Below are 14312 nucleotides of genomic sequence, written 5' to 3' on the forward strand. Positions count from 1 at the left end.
TACCATTTTGTTCCATTGTAATTTATATCTTGTTAAGCATTTTTCAAATATATCAGCTCCCATTGTTTGGTCTTTAAGAAATTACATTGAAAGAAGTTCTTCAATAATTTCAAAATTAGAGGTACATCCACGTATGAAAATTAATAACTGTGCAGTATTCTTTCTTTCTCGCTTCTGGAGTTAAATTGGCACCATATTCGGAATGTTTAGTAGTGAAATGTCTTTTAATATTGTACTTTTTCAACATTGAGACACTCTCCCGGCAGATGAGACAAATAGTCTCGTTATTTATGTTAGCAAAAAAATATTTTGTGTTCCACTCTTCATTGAAGACACGATGCTCTCGTTGAAGTTTTCGTTTTTTATCCATTTTTAAAAAGGCGTAAATATTATTTTTATCGCTACTGGCACCAAGATGATAACCAAAGATAACGCAATTAACTGCAGGATGACCATCAGAGAAAACAGATTGGAACTGTGGCCGGTCAGCAGTCTAATCCTATTACTCTGCTACTGCCCCAAAGCTGTGTTGTTGTCATCACCGGTTGTCTGTTACCGTAGTTTCGTGCGGTTAGTTTATAATCGCAAATTATACCGTTATAAAAGCGTGCGTTGGCTCGCTCCGGTTCGCGCACAATTTCAAATTCTATTTCAATTTGAACAATGCAGAGATGATAAAACAATTTACAAGTCGACAAATTCTATAATGTATTACATATACAAATTTATTTTTCAAAAAGGCGTCGCAAAAGATATAAAATAAGTAAACTTTTTTCTAAAATACAATTAAAGCTTGCGGGCCGCATGCGGCCCGTGGGCCATAGTTTGCCCAGGCCTGATTTAGAGAAATGAGGGCAGCAGCTGTTTTTCCATCTTTCATAGACAGTGTCATTATCTCTTGAATGGAGTATACTTACATCTGAATCATATGCAATAATTTATTTAGTTTTGGTTAAAATACGTAATCTCTCCTTATGGCCTGCAATAATCTATACAGACTCCCTTAGTGCAGTATCAGTTACATACAAAATAATCTCCATTTTTTTCATCCAGTATTAAAAGATATCTGATATCAATTTCACTGCTTTCAAGAACACAAAGGAAATAACTGTATGCTGGTAATTCCACTGTGATATCCAAGGAAATGAAGACTCGGATAGTACAGCTAAAGAGACCAGTTCTTTTTTACTCTCTCTTTCTCTCTCTCTCTCTCTCTCTCTCTCTAGTTCCTCACTCAGATTATAAGAACACAATCCGAAAGGCATGCAAACAGATACGGAGTGCAGAAATAAATAACAAACTCTACCAAATAAAACGTGAGCTGTAAATATGGATATCTAAGTCCCAGAGAAACTGATGAGAGGTAATTATTTTAGCTTGGCTATACGTTGGCCTTAGACATCTTATGGATAAAATCCCTCCCCGGTGCTCTTTATGTCAAAGACAGCTCAGTGTTAAACATATTTTAATTGATTTTCCATGCTTCTCAAATGAAAGACCTTGCATGTTTAAAACACTTTCAATTTACAGAACCGTCCAGCAATAGAACACATTCTCGGAAATGTCGAACTTTTTCTGTTCCTTCAGTGAATCCAGATGTATTCCTACATCTAATTTGTTCTGATGTACAGATTAAGCTTTCTAACAGATGAACCATAGAAAGATGTACTTTGGCCTTATTTGCCCATGTGTCATTAATATCTCACAATAACATCAACAACTGCTTGCTATAAGATTCTTTACGATGAAAAGAATAAGACAACTTGCCCACTTTGAATGAATTTTTAAAATACATTTAGTTTTTCAGGTACAATAGCTGTGTTTATTTATTTTTCATTTTAAAAATATCATTTTATTCACAAACCTTAGGGAACATACTTAGGTAATTTTGAAATATAAGGAAATTTATGTTCTGGTTAATGTGCACTTTTCCATATGTTAACTGAACATTAGTTGCACCCCCCCCCACCACAAGTTAATCATTTGCAATGTCTGTGACCATAGAAGTTGATTTCTTGAGTGATTCTAATCCAAAAAGATAACACACGAGTATGATTCTGAATGCTTACGGAGCTTATTTATATGAATTTTAAAAGTGGCTATGAATTATGAATGGCAAAGGTAATAGGAAGAAATGAGAATTAGCAAGCATGTATCTAGAATGAATAAATATTTTACTAACTGCATATTTGTTTATTCTTAATTAATTTTTGCCATTTAAACTTTATAGCCATTTTAAAAATTTAAACAGTCATAGCTCCAAAGCCATTCAGAATCAGACCTATGTTGATATTAAATTTTTTTTTAAAAATAACTAATGGATCAACCCCTGAAGTAAAGTAATTCCTCGTGACTCATACTGTTTATAGACATATATTAGCATTTGTATTAGCATTAGTAGATGCACATGATGCAAGAAAGCAAGCTTATGCAGCATCAGCCAAAAAAAAAGCTCCGATTTCATCCCTCCATTTCATTCGTTCAAAATACCTGTCCAGCTCCTCAGCCTTAAATTTATTTAGGCTATCAACTTCCACAACAAAAGATGGAAGTCTGTTCCACCAATCAACTACCTGCTGGCTAAAGGCAAACTTCCACACATCTCTCCTACAACTGTCTTTCCTCAATTTGAATTTATGCCCTCTCAGGTAATTATTGTGAGCAAGAGGAAAATTCCCATCAGCATTGAGCATGCTCAAACCATTCAAGGCTTTATACACCTCAGTCAGATCAACTCACAGGTGCCTAGTCTCCAAACACTGTAATCTGCAAAACGTAAGCCTTTTTTCATAAGAGCAACCCTTTGTTCCATTCACTAATCTTGTTGCCCTTTTCTGTACTCGTTCCAACAGCTCTACATCCTTCTTAAAATGAGGCCTCCAGACCTGTATACAGTATAAGGTGTGGACTGACCATCGCCTTATACAAGGGGATAATCACCTCCTTATCCCTGCTAGAAAAATTCCTGTATGTCATTGGCAGGACACCATGAGCTACTCTTGCAGACCATCTGCATTGCTCAGAAAACTTCACATCTGACTGCACCAGGTCCTTTTCATTCTCTACCACTGTCAGTGTTGTACCACAGAGTTGATACGTTACTCTGGGGTTACTGCTACCCAAATGTAGTACTTTACATTTGTCAATGTTAAACTTCATTTGCCACCTCTCAGCCCATCTGCTCAACTTTTCTAGATCCTGTCACAGCAACATGCTGCCATTAGTGTCATTAACAACTCTGCCAAATTTCGTATCATCTGCAAACTTGGACATTAAGCCTGATATACCATCATCAATTTCATTTATTATAAAGCTATCAGCATTCACTTTGTTTTTTTACATTTTATTAAAGCAAACAAAAAATTAAGGGTGAATCATACCAAAATTATTTTCAGGTACAATAGCTGTATTTATTTATTATTCATTTTAAAAATATCATTTTATTCAAAAATGTATTTTTTTGATTAGTTTCTGCCCACCATTTGCTTCAAAATAATTTTTAAATATTTAAAAAAATAATAAACTGTAGTTTTAAATATTTTGAGCCATTTGTGTATGTAGAATGCTGTTGATTGATATCTTCTTATTCAATAATTTTCAGGTTCCAGTTTAACACATGTGTTTGCTTTGGATTTTGAAAAAAACCCACTAAATGTAAATGCTGATTTTGGGCTTACTATCAGTGCAGAACCAATGGAAGTAGTCTATCATGAGGTGAGCTTATCTTCTCATAAATAAATTAATTCCTATAAACAAATAATTAATGGAATTTTTGCACTACACATTTTTGTCATTATGCAATTTCTCTATAAGGGAATATATTCATTAATTGCAATGCACCTGTTATTGTGTAGTATTTGTGTAGTTGGCAAGTTGATATCTTAGAAGCTTTTATTTAGTGATTATTTTAATTACCATATTTTCAGATGATAAGTCTCTCTGGGCCATAAGACACACCCACATTTTAGAAACAAACTGTGGGAAAAAATATTTTATTGCATATATTTGAAACACACATTCAGAAGTTCTTAATAAACAAAATGTCATTGCAAAAACAAAACTTTATCTCATTTTCAGTAATATTGCCGCTACTGTCGTGCTCACCATTACTGTTGTCTGAACTTTCACTTTCATCAAAGAGGAATAGGCGTAACTAATTCCGCATTTCTTGAAATGTGGGATTAGAGTTAGTGAAAATTCAGTAAGAACTTTCACTAACTCTAAGTAGAGTTAGAGTTAGTGACTCATCCTATTTATAGACATATATTATAAAGTTATCAGCATTCACTTTGTTTTATATATTTAGAGACATGTGAACTGTCCTCCCAGGTTTCACTAACTCTCACTAAATTTTCGCTTATTTTCACCTGGGAAATGGTTGTATTTGTCCTCTTGGTATCAAATTATGATTAGGTGCCTCTATCTCTTTAGTCCACTTCTTATGTATGAATAATTTTAAAAGTTTGTTGATTGAGATGTTTAATAATGGCTGCATTTGTCCCCCCCCATAGATTTCAGCTGACTCCATGATTAATTTAGCACACCATCATTTTGGTTGACTCTATTTTATGTGATCTGTAATGGATACACAATATGAGCAGGGTATTTATTTATTTAGTTTTTATTTTTGGAGGTTTCCTGCATGTTTTGATCATACCATCTCTAGTCATGGCGAATGATAAAAACATCACTGTGTGCACCTACTATACCTTAGAACAGCGGTGGGCAACCTCGGCCCATGGCCAACTCTGGCCGGCAGTTGTTTTCAAAATATCTATAATAAACAGTCAGTTTATTATATATTTTTTTGAATTAATGGAATTTCTGTAAATTTAGAAAATACTCCACGCATTGCTATGACAAATATCGATTCAGATATCAAGTCACTGATAAAAATTAACAGTATCAAATCTCTTATTAAATATTATAAAAATAAAATATTGCAATTTTTGTTACTGGAATTGTATTTGTATTTTGTTACTGGAATTGTATTTGTATTTTGTTACTGTAATTGTATTTTTGTAATTTTATCTTGAATTTTTTTTTGTTTTTCTTATTAATAAAATTAATTATATGTACATATAATTAATTTTATTAATAAGATTATAATTTATTAATAAGAATGTATAAAAAATATTACAATAAATAACATAAAACTATTTATGACAATTTTTCCATTACACACCATATGAATAATCCAAAAAAATGTGGAAAGTTAAAAAAAAATTTGGCCCGCCCGTATGTACCTCACAGACATTTTATTTGGCCTGCCATTTATAAAGGTTGCCTGCCCCTGCCTTAGAACCATAACACAAGAAAATTTTAGTCAGCATTTTCTAGTAGGAAAAAGGCTATCTTATGTCTTCCCAGATCAATGAAATAAAAATAACTTTGAAAAAGATGGCTTTATTTTTTTTTCGAAGTAATTACTACCTGATTGAATGCACTTATTTCACTGTTCTAAAAGTTTCTGAAAAGTGTCAGAGAAGTCATCCAAAGAAATAACATCAGTTTGGTGGTTATGTGTTTCTTTATGTCCTCAACATCCTGAAATCTCTTTCCTTGGAGGACAGTTTTCACCTTGGAAAAGAGGAAGAAGTCTGCTGGTGCTAGATTGGGAAAGTAAGGTGGATGATTGTTCTATACAATGCCATGTTTTATCAGAAATGTCTTCACAACAGATGGGGAATGACTGGGACATTGTCATGCAACAAGAACCAGCTACCTTTTTCTTGAAATTGCAGCTTCACCCAGGAAATGCTCTTGAATAGTCTTTGAAGCCCTTGTACATAGATTGCCGCATTGAATCTTTTCCCTTCAGGTACAAATTCCTTGTGAATTACACCCTATTTGACGAAAAACATAATCAGTATCATCTTGATTCTGGACTTCTGTAAACAAAACATTTTGGGCCTTGGCGATGAAGTCCACTGCATGCTCTGAAGATTTGTATCTAGGTCATACTGAAAACCCAATACCTATCTCCAGGAACAATACAGTCAAGGAAGTTAAAATTTGCTTGACAATTCTGGTTGAAGTCTTTGCATGATGACACTCTTTGTTCCTTCTGCTCATCTCTGAGACTGTGTAGCACAAATTTCTCACAGACCTTCCGAGCGGATACCATCTTTTAAGGGCACAAAAGGTGATATAGTTGTACATGTTGGCAATAATGATATTAAGAGTAGGAGACTGGCAGAATTACTTAACAAGTACAGGTCACTGTTGAAAAAAAGCTGTGAATTAGGGTTGAATTTGAAAGTGTCTGCAATTCTGCAAAGACACAATAGGAGGGAGTATATGATGAGAGCCTTGTTGATCAATTCGGCCCTGGAAAGATTGTGCAAGGCTCAAGGGGTAGAAATTTTTTCAGCCTGGTCTGTACTTGTAAATAGGAGAAACTGCTTCTACAGGGATGGGATACACTTAAATAGAAAAGATGTAAGAATATTTGCTGATGCTATCGAGGCCGTGTTAGGTGGGTCGGAAAACTGCTAGCCTGGAGGGATACAAGGACTAATAGATTAACAGTAGCCACTGGCAGAGGTGAAAGTGATTCTTGCACTGTTTCTATTAGAATGAGCAGCAGCCTGGAAAAAAAGATTCAGGATATTTCAGAGACTGCTGGAAGTCATTGCAGTACAAGTAAACACGTGGGTTGTGTTAGGGTAGCTAAGAATAGGAACAGGTGCATGTATACTCGCATGTACACCAATGCTAGGAGTTTGGTAAATAAATTTGATGAATTTGAGGTATTGCTCAAAACATCAAAGGCAGATATTGTTGGGATATCAGAGACATGGTGTCACACAGATATAAGGAATGCAGAACTGGAATTTGGGAAGTACAATGTGTACAGAAAGGATAGAGAGGATCGGAAGGGAGGAGGGGTTATGCTATTAGTTAAGAAATACATAAAATCCAAGAAAGTGAAGCCAGTCGACATCACTGGACTCGACACTGTCGAGTCAGTTTGGTGTGACATCAGCATTGGGAGATCAAAATTGAGAGTAGGAGTGTGCTATAGGCCTAATGACTCTGATGAGTATAATAAGAAACTGTACAGGGAAATAGAGTGGGCCAGTAAATCAGAGAGTCTTATAATGGGAGATTTTAATTTCCCAGATATTGACTGGAATTTGGGGGCTGGTCACTCACACACTAGCAAAGCTTTGGTGGATTTATTGGATGATTGTTTTCTACATCAGCATGTTCGGGAGGCAACTAGAGGGAGGAATACTCTTGATTTGATTATCAGCAGTGATTCTTCATGCATTAAGAATCTGCAGATAAATGAACCACTAAGTGGCAGTGATCACAGTGTGCTGAAGTGGGATTTACTCAAAGAGGTAACTACCATCAGTGGTAAAGGGAAGGGTTTTTGCTTTCATAAAGGCGACTATGATGGTCTGAGACAGTATTCAAATTCCATACAGTGGGACCAACTGATGATGCTACCAACAGCAAATTCAAAATGGGAAGCATTCCAAGAACTTATCTTGGAAGCTATGCATACCAACTAAGAAATATTGTTCAAGGTTTAGGCCCAGATGGATGTCAGTTGAACTAATGAGACATATGGCAGAGAAGAAAAATGCATGGGATACATATAAATTAACATGTGACACAGAAGCCTATGATGGATATAAGTTGATCTGTAACCAAGTTACAAAGGAGGTTAGGCAGGCGAAGGCAGATTATGAGAAATCTTTGGCAAAGGATGCAAAGAAAAACAGCAAAGAGTTCTTTACTTATATAAACTTTAGAAGGAAGGGGATGAATAAGATTGGTCCACTTGATATCGATGGTTCAACTGTTGATGATCCTGCTCAGGTAGCTAACAAACTAAATGAATATTCTGCATCAACATTCTCACACATGAGGAGTTATTCAGTGAGGGGAATTCCAGAGGTGTATTCAACTCTAGCAGTAAGCTACAGAATCTTGAAATAACTGGGAGTAAAGTGGAGGAGAAACTGTTGAAGATAAACACAAGAAAGGCACCCGGGGTGGATGGGATCTATCCAGTTATATTAAAGGAGGCAGCAAAGGAAGTAAGCAAACCCTTAGCCATAATTATGAAAGCTTCCTTGGACTCAGGTGAGGTACCCATAGACTGGAGATGTGCACATGTGACCCCAATTCACAAAGGAGGATCAAAGGCTGACACAAGTAATTATAGACCTGTGAGCTTAACTTCTGTTCCAGGAAAATTAATGGAGGCACTGGTTAAAGAAGCACTACAGGATCATCTAGACAAGACTTCCCATTATATCTCGGACACAGCATGGTTTTGTTAAGGGAAAGTCTTGCCTGACCAATTTGATTGGATACTATGATGCAGTCACAAAAGAACTGGATGCAGGGAATAACTTTGATATTATATATTTGGATCTTAGAAAGGCTTTTGATACTGTTGCACATGGAAGACTGCTGCACATATTGGAGCAGTGTGGCATTGGCGGCAAATTGCTGCTATGGATAAAGGGATGGTTGAGGGGGAGAAGACAGAGAGTGGTAATCAACGGACACTGCTCATCGTGGACTAATGTTATTAGTGGAGTTCCTCAGGGTTCAGTGTTGGGTCCATTATTGTTTTCTGTATTTATAAATGATACTGATGATGGTAGAGTCATACCTCGGTTAACGTTACCTCTGATAACGAAGCTTCGATATAACGAAGTCCGCAGTTTCAAGCCCCATTTAACATAAAAAAATGTTCCAGTTTAATTACCTGAAATCTAAACAAACTGAAGAAATTACAGAAACCTTTGGGGCTTCTCATGGTTGGTTCGAGAAATTTAAAAAATGGGCCAGGATTCATAGTGTAAAATTAACAGAAGCTGCAAATAAGTTTCCAGAAAAACTAAAGGAAATAATTGAACGTGAAAAATTTCCACCAAATTTGGTGTTCAGTGTTGACGAAAGCTGTTTGTTCTGGAAACGGCTACCAACAAAAAGCTTCATTTCTATTGAAGAAAAATCAGCTGCTGGGTTCAAAGCAGCCAAAGACCGTTTATAGTTACTCTTTGGATCAAATGCCTCTGGCGATTATAAATTAAAATTGTTATTAGTTTACAATTCAGAAAATCCGAGGGCGTTAAAAGGTAACATAAAAATGAATTTACCTGGAATATGGAAAGCAAATAGAAAAGCGTGGGTTACCAAGGAGTTATTTACTGATTGGTTTGTTAACCACTTTTGTCCTAAAGTAAAACGGTATTGTCAAAAAAACAACTTTGAAGAAAAAGCTCTTTTGTTGTTAGACAATGCTCCGGGACATCCTACTGATCTTAACACGTTGGACACATGCATTCCTGTCAAAGTTGTGTTTCTTCCAGCAAACACAACTTCCCTGATTCAACCATTGGATCAGGGAATAATAGCATCATTTAAAGCTTATTATCTGTGTCGAACATTAAGCAATTTAACTGAACTAGAGGATAAAGAGGAAATGACAGTTAAAACTTTTTGGAAAAACTACACCATTAAAAACGCAATTGAAAACATTGATAGTTCTTGGAAAGAAGTCACTAAGAAATGCTTAAATGGAGTTTGGCGCAAAATATGGCCAGAAGTTGTACTAGAAGAAGAAAATAACATCCAAGAAATTAGAAATGAAGTTATGCAGATGGTTCAATCAATAGGTTTCGAAAATGTCGATGAAGAGGATGTTAGAAATTTATTGAATGCAGAAGATGATGGTTTTTCAGTGGAAGATATAGAATACCTTATTAGCAATGAAGACAAAGATAATGAAGACGAAGTTAAAGAAGTTCCTGCCGAAAAAGTGTTAACCAAAGATTTAAAAAGGTGCTTAAATGACATTGAAAACGTTTTAAATTTTTTTAGTGAAAATGATCCTGATTTAGGAAGAAGTTTTATTGTTAAGCGATCAGTGTTAAATGCAATAACTCCATATAGGCAATTGTTAAATGAAAAAACTTTTCTTTGTTCGAAAAAAAAAAGCTTTTCATTTTCTTTACGTAGGAACGTATCCCTATTCCGGCCATAGTATTTTTACCTCTGAAAACGAAGTTTCGCTTAACAAAGTAATTTTGTGGAACGCATCCTATTCGTTATTCGAGGTATGCCTGTATATCCAAGTTTGCAGATGATACAAAGGTTGGTAGGGTTGTTCAGGACACTACTGATGCTATGCTGCTGCAACAGGATCTGGAAAGGTTGAGCAGATGGGCTGAAAGGTGGCAAATGAAGTTCTCTGACCAGTGCAGACAGGCTGCAAGAGTAGCTCATGGTGTCTTGTCAATGATATACAGGAATTTTTCTAGCAGGGATAAGGAGGTGATTGTTCCCTTGTATAAGGCAATGGTCAGGCCACATCTTGAGTACTGTATACAAGTCTGGAGGCCTCATTTCAAGAAGGATGTAGAGCTGCTGGAACGAGTACAGAGAAGGGCAACAAGATTAGTGAATGGAACAGAGGGTTGCTCTTACGAAGAAAGGCTTAAATTTTGCAAATTACAGTGTCTGGAGACTAGGCACACCTGAGAGGTGATCTGATTGAGGTGTCTAAAGCCTTGAATGGTTTGAGCATGCTCAATGCTGATGGGATTTTTCCTCTTGCTCAGAATAATCACCTGAGAGAGCATAAATTCAGATTGAATTTATGCCTTTAGCCAGCGGGTAGTTGGTTGGTGGAACAGACTTCTATCCCTTGTTGTGGAAGTTGATAGTCTAAATAAATTTAAGGCTCAGCTGGACAGGTATTTTGAACAAACGGAGGGGGTGAAATGGAAGTGTTTTTTTTTTTTTTTTTTTTTGGATGATGCTGCATAAGCTTGCTTTCTTGCATCATATGCCTCTACTAATGTTAATGCTATTCCTTATACCATCGTGCATATAGAATTTGATGAATCGTCCCCTTGTTCACATCCAACTCATTGGCCATAATTCTGAGGGTCAAACAATAATCCCATGCCACAATATCCTGAATTTTCTTCAACTGAATTTGCAACTCAGTTCTCATTTGGAAAAGTTGATGGATACCCAATTCTTCACCCAGTTCAAAGACCGACATAAAGATCTTGATATCTGTCTTTGAACCACTTATACCATTCAAACACACACACTGGTATGAATTAATATTTCACCACCATATTAGTTTTTAATATTTCATACATTTCTATTGTAGATTTTCTCAGTTTGAAGCAAAATTTGATATTCGTTTGTTGCTTATTGCAAAATTATGATACACAGAACATTAACAGTATGACCAAAATTGGTTCTTACTTTCAGCCTGTCAGCCTGCTGTACATTCTGTGAGCCACCATCTGTTGTTGGAGGACATTGAAACAGAACATACAACTTCTATTTATTATCACACATTGAACATGACTGCAACAGCACCAGCCAGAGTACTTTTATACCACAAATCGTATAATTTACCTATTTATATTTATAATATATTTCATAATATTTTTAATTCACTCTACTTTTTTTAATAAATTTTTTAGTAATAGTACAAACACATAATTTACCAAGTTCTCTGGTAAATTACAATTTCTTTGGAAATATTTTTTTGGAAGTTTAAAATTAATAAAACTATTTTTTCAATAACTGATCATCAGTCACTCTAATTTGCCTGAATCATATTATAGTCTAGTTATAGAATAGTTTTATGGATATCAGTGCATCAAAAAATACTCATTGTAAGTATTTGCAAGCTGTATTCATGAGCATGCAATGCTATAAAAGATATGGGAGGATGGGCCTAGTAGATGCAAAAGAGCCATTTTGGACCTAATAGGCCTCCATAATAATTCTTAAACTGTTAGAACAGAGCCTCAAGAACTAGTTTGTTTGTTTGTTATTTGGTTTTTAGGAGCATCAGCAACTAAGCCCATATTGCTCCGGAGATATGTGGTGGTCATTCCCTGACCTTTCCGTATCCTCCCTATTTGGTGGTCATGGGCGTGAACCCCAGTCTAATCAAGAAGCATGTACTATGCACTGCTGCTCCTGCCCACCTGGCTACAGAGGCGCCTCAAGAACTAGTGGACTCAGAGATGTGGTTCAGACTAGTTGGAAAGGTGAAAAAAAATGGACACTATTTCCAAAAAGAAGCAATAAAACAGATATAACATGCTGCTGTTGAAAACAGTCCTCCAATAAATCCACAGAAGTCTTTCTAGTGTGTGAGTGACCAACCCACAAGCTCTAGTCGATAGCTGGGAAGTTAAAATTCCCCATTATAAAACAATCTGGTTTACTGGCCCACTTTATTTCTCTGTATAATTGTTCATTGTACTCATCAGAGTCATTAGACCTCCCAGTGCTTTTGTCACACTAAACTGACTCAACACTGCACTGTCCACCCATGTCAACTGGATGCACTTTCTTAGATTTTATGTGTTTCTTAACTAACAGCACCACTCCTATTCCTCTCCTTCTATCCTGTATATTCTTCCTGTACACATTATACTCCCCAAATTTTGATTCTGCATTCCTTATCTCTTTGTGAATAGGACTCAGGTGAGGTACCCAACTGATACATACAACAACAGCCTTTGATGTCATCACCAGCACCTCAAATTCATCAAATTTATTTACTATACTCAAAGTATAGTAAATAAATTTGTTTACATGCAAGTATACTTGCACCTGTGCCTACTCTGAGTTACCCTAACACAACCCATGTATTTACTTCTTCCGTGATGACTTCCAGCAGTCCTTGAAATCCCCAGTACGTCGCTTTCCAGGCTGCTGCTCATTCCAATAGAAGTAGTGCAAGAATCACTTTCACCTCTGCCTGTGGCTATTGTTAATCTCTTAGTCTGTAATTCTTTGCTAATATTCCGAAAATATTAGCGAAGAATATCTGCTAATATTCTAAAAATAATTCAGAAAATATTCTTCACTTATCAGCTGTAGAAACAATCTCTCCTGTTAACAAGCACAGACCGTACTGAGAAAAATTTCTACCCCATAAGCCTTGCACCATCTCTCAAGGGTGGATTGATTGACAAGGCTCTCATCATAAACTCCCTCCTATCTTGTCTGGGCAGAATTGCATTAGCATTAGCATTAGCATTAGTAGAGGCATATGATGCAAGAAAGCAAGCTTATTCAGCATCAGCCAAAAAAAAAACCCACTCCCATTTCACCCCTCCATTCGTTCGAAATACCTGTCCAGTTGAGCTTTAAATTTGTTTAGGCTATCAACTTCAACAACAAGTGATGGAAGTCGGTTCCACCAACCAACCACCCGCTGGCCAAAGGCAAATTTCCGCACATCTATCCGACATCCGTCCTTCCTCAATTTGAATTTATGTCCTCTGAGGTGATTATTCTGAGCAAGATGAAGAATCCCATTGGCATTGAGCATGCTCAAACCATTCAAAGCCTTATACACCTCTATCAGATCACCTCGCCAGTGCCTAGTCTCCAGACTCTGTAATTTGCAAAACTTAAGCCTTTCTTCGTAAGAGCAACCCTTTGTTCCATTCACTAATCTTGTTGCCCTTCTCTGTACCCGTTCCAGCAGCTCTACATCCTTCTTGAAATGAGGCCTCCAGACCTGTATACAGTACTCAAGATGTGGCCTAACCATTGCCTTATACAAGGGAATAATCACCTCCTTATCCCTGCTAGAAAAATTCCTGTATATCATTGACAAGCCACCATGAGCTACTCTTGCAGCTCGTCTGCACTGCTCAGAGAACTTCATATCTGCCTGCACAATTACCCCCAGGTCCTTTTCATTCTCCACCACTGTCAGTGTAGTACCGCAGAGTTGATACGTTGCTCTGGGGTTACTGTTTCCCATATGTAGTACTTTACATTTGTCAATGTTAAACTTCATTTGCCACCTCTCAGCCCATCTGTTCAACCTTTCCAGATCCTGTTGCAGCAGCATAGCATCAGTAGTGTCCTTAACAACCCTGCCAACCTTTGTATCATCTGCAAACTTGGACATTAAACTTGATATCCCATCATCAATATCATTCATAAACACCGAAAACAACAACGGACCCAACACTGAACCCTGAGGAACCCCACTAATAACATTAGTCCACGTTGAGCAGTGTCCATTGATTACCACTCTCTGTCTTCTGCCACTCAACCATCCCCTTATCCATAGCAGCAATTTGCCTCCAGTGCCACACTGCTCCAATTTGTGCAGCAGTCTTCCATGTGCAACAGTATCAAAAGCCTTTCTAAGATCCACATATATAATATCAAAGTTATTCCCTGCATCCAGTTCTTTTGTGACATCATAGTATCCAATCAAATTGGTCAGGCAAGACCTGCCCTTAACAAAACCATGCTGCGTCTGAGCTATAACTGAA

The 14312-nt window shown here is 36.7% G+C and overlaps 1 protein-coding gene across 1 annotated transcript in view; it reads left to right on the top strand.

Moving 5' to 3' along the window:
* Positions 1 to 14312, top strand: part of LOC150088255 (intermembrane lipid transfer protein VPS13A-like) — a 3009916-nt gene that overhangs the window by 490182 nt on the left and 2505422 nt on the right. Inside the window, exon 14 of the mRNA XM_090370087.1 lies at positions 3602 to 3714. Coding sequence (XP_090226213.1) covers positions 3602 to 3714 — 113 coding nt within the window. The remainder of the gene's footprint in view (positions 1 to 3601; positions 3715 to 14312) is intronic.

This window comes from Mastigoproctus giganteus, chromosome 3 (assembly GCF_048544385.1).
Source record: "Mastigoproctus giganteus isolate SK-2022 chromosome 3, ASM4854438v1, whole genome shotgun sequence".
Lineage (NCBI taxonomy): Eukaryota > Metazoa > Arthropoda > Arachnida > Uropygi > Thelyphonidae > Mastigoproctus > Mastigoproctus giganteus.